This window comes from Ochlerotatus camptorhynchus, unplaced genomic scaffold, assembly GCF_037179485.1.
Source record: "Ochlerotatus camptorhynchus isolate MF236.1 unplaced genomic scaffold, CSIRO-AGI_Acam_v1.1 ptg000055l, whole genome shotgun sequence".
In the NCBI taxonomy this organism is placed as follows: domain Eukaryota; kingdom Metazoa; phylum Arthropoda; class Insecta; order Diptera; family Culicidae; genus Ochlerotatus; species Ochlerotatus camptorhynchus.
This window is the reverse complement of record NW_027040545.1, coordinates 2,043,093-2,045,488: the sequence shown is the minus strand read 5'-3', so window position 1 is coordinate 2,045,488 and position 2,396 is coordinate 2,043,093. Positions and strand designations below refer to the sequence as shown.

The 2,396-nt window shown below is 43.5% G+C and overlaps 1 protein-coding gene across 1 annotated transcript; it reads right to left on the bottom strand.

Annotated features, from left to right (window-relative positions):
- Positions 1-281: 281 nt before the first annotated feature.
- LOC135717289 (arrestin domain-containing protein 3-like) lies at positions 282-1,927 on the bottom strand. Its single transcript, XM_065239289.1, has 3 exons — positions 1,661-1,927; positions 1,198-1,326; positions 282-1,131 (listed from the first exon to the last, which is right to left on the bottom strand). The coding sequence occupies exons 1-3, from the start codon at positions 1,773-1,775 to the stop codon at positions 422-424; spliced, it is 954 nt and encodes a 317-aa protein (XP_065095361.1). The 5' UTR covers positions 1,776-1,927; the 3' UTR covers positions 282-421.
- Between the last annotated feature and the right edge of the window lie 469 nt (positions 1,928-2,396).

Here is a 2,396-nt window from a genome sequence, read left to right as displayed (position 1 = left end):
TTAATTCGACGCTTTTGGACAATGCTGGACATTTACCAGTTTTTCAATAGTTTCTTGTTGAAAATCAACATTCGGAAGCATTGTTATCGATGCGTAGCCATATTTCTGATCGATTGGTGATAAAATTATTGAAATTGGACCAGGGGCAGCTGAGTTATTAACGTTCAAAATCTTTCTTAATTTGTTACATGTTCCATTTTCGGTTTTCACAAAGTGTACCCCCATATAGAAATCAAAGACGTAGTCCTACGTCAAAATAAAATAAAACATGTCATCGTTCGTTTGAGCGAAAATTATTGTGTGGAGTATATTTATACTAGCGAGCATCGATATATTGTAAAACATTAATATAAGATTACTTTGATAAATTTAGATCGAGGATGTATAACGTTAACATGAATTGTTGGTGGTGTTGTCGTGCTTACGATTCCAGTTCCATTATGGTAGACTCCCGTCGATCGGCATCCAGCGCAATCGTTCCAATAACGATGGGAATGTTCAGCTTCATCACCTGATGCAAGGCTCCAACTTCCAGCTCCGCTTCCAGTTCGTACACGATTTGAATTATCTTACAGCTATCGCTGGCACTGGTCACCGGCGTTGGAGGTACCAGTAGGCTCTCTTCGTATCTGATCACGTCTGGATCCTCAACTTGATCTAGCTCTGCTCCAGCTATATCTTCACGGACGGTTTTAACTTTAACCCGCGGGGTGTCGCTGGTGTACGAAACGACCATCACCAATTTCAGTTGGATGAGATGAATCTTGCAGCCACTTCGATTGCTGACCTCCAATACAACTGGAATCCTCTGACCTGCAACATACCCGGTAGCCGGAGTTTGCATTTCAACCAATAGCGGTCCGGATCGACATGGCCAACAGCGGAACGTTTGACTGGTTTCAGTTCTCGCTGGACGTCGAATGGCCGAAGGTTCTGCGTTCAGATCCAAATTTCTCAACACAATGAAATCGATCGTAAATGTTTTATCGACCTTGCCGGCTCGTTGCAAAATTACCGTTATGATATACTGAATCCGACCGTGCTTGCCTTCGAACGTAGCAGGCAGTGAGTCCGGCAGGAAACAATCAAAACTGTACGAGGTTGTCCCCGATGGAACGTCCGTCTCGTCACCTGAGAATAGAGTTAGTTCCAATCAATCGTAGTAAGCGACTGCTGTTATATTCACTAAAATCTAACCATTCGCTCCCAGCAAATCGATCTCCGAATCGAAGCAAGCTTCGCTTCCCTTGAATGGTGTTGCCCGTTTTGGCCCACGGTAGTGGAACCAATCCACCGTAGCCACACCGGCGATTATCAATCTAATACCTGCGCGAGAAAAAAAAATATGCAGAAGAAAACTACGTTTCACTAAAGCTTTCACTACGCCTGCTTCACCCCTGCAGGATATACAATCACCCCACCCCCCTACAATCAACATCAAGCAGTCGCGCCCATTTTCCTTCACATGCACAGCATCACCAATTGATTCTTCTTCAGCGAATTTGAAAACGTCATTGAATTTATTCAGGAAAATCTGCTCTCAACTTGGAGCAACTTACTCAATAAATTTTAATGGAAATTTCGATTTTTACCCTACGATTTTCGTCCAAAAGCAATCGTTATCTGGAATTAGGAAATTCGGAAAAACGTCCATGTTTACCATTCATCCTCTTCGCCTCGGTCACCGTCAGCTCGACATTGCCTTCCAACTTCTCGCCACAGTAGTACACCTTGTTGTTCTCGTTTCGCAACCATATCTTACAACTGGTCGGCATGGTGTTATAACTTTCCAATTATTGTCCAAAAGAATCCCAAAATCAGCCTAAGCTTCAGCACTTTAATTCAAAATCTCAACAACCATTGAGATCATCTAGAGATGAAAAATTGCGTCTCAACAGCGGAAGGTGTGGTGCAACCGTTTTCGTTTCGCGAGCTCTTAGTAAACACTGAAAAAGGAATCCAGGAACAAGCTACGGTGTATGCATGCCTTCCAGGCGCAACAACGTAGCCGAGCAGTTCCCGTGCGTGCCTACGTGCCTTCGTGCACTCGTGTTTTGGGTGCGTGTGTTGGTGCCATGTTTCGATAGTAGTGTGTATTAAGGTGCGATGATCGAACAATTCAAAACCAGTTTTTTTCGTCGCAGTATTTGAGATTGCAAAAAGCTTTCGTCATTACATTCTCTTTTTTCTTGTAATCTGAAATGATTCGTCGAAAAAAATGGGGTTTGAATTTTTCGAAAATACATCAATGTAAATTGCACCTTAAGTACTGAACTTGTCAAATTATGCTCAGGGTTACTCCAAGACGTGAACGACGGATAATTGAGGGGGACTTGGGCACGCATGAGCAGTGGGCACGATATTGCATACCCTCCAGGCGGTTGGCGAACAATGGG

Coding starts and splice junctions, on each gene's coding strand:
- LOC135717289 (XM_065239289.1), bottom strand. CDS start 1,775: ATGCCGACCAGTTGTAAGATATGGTTGCGAAACGAGAACAACAAGGTG. Junction 1,327..1,660: donor CGAGGCGAAGAGGATGAATG/GTAAACATGGAC, acceptor TTTCTCGCGCAG/GTATTAGATTGATAATCGCC. Junction 1,132..1,197: donor CGATTTGCTGGGAGCGAATG/GTTAGATTTTAG, acceptor CTCTATTCTCAG/GTGACGAGACGGACGTTCCA.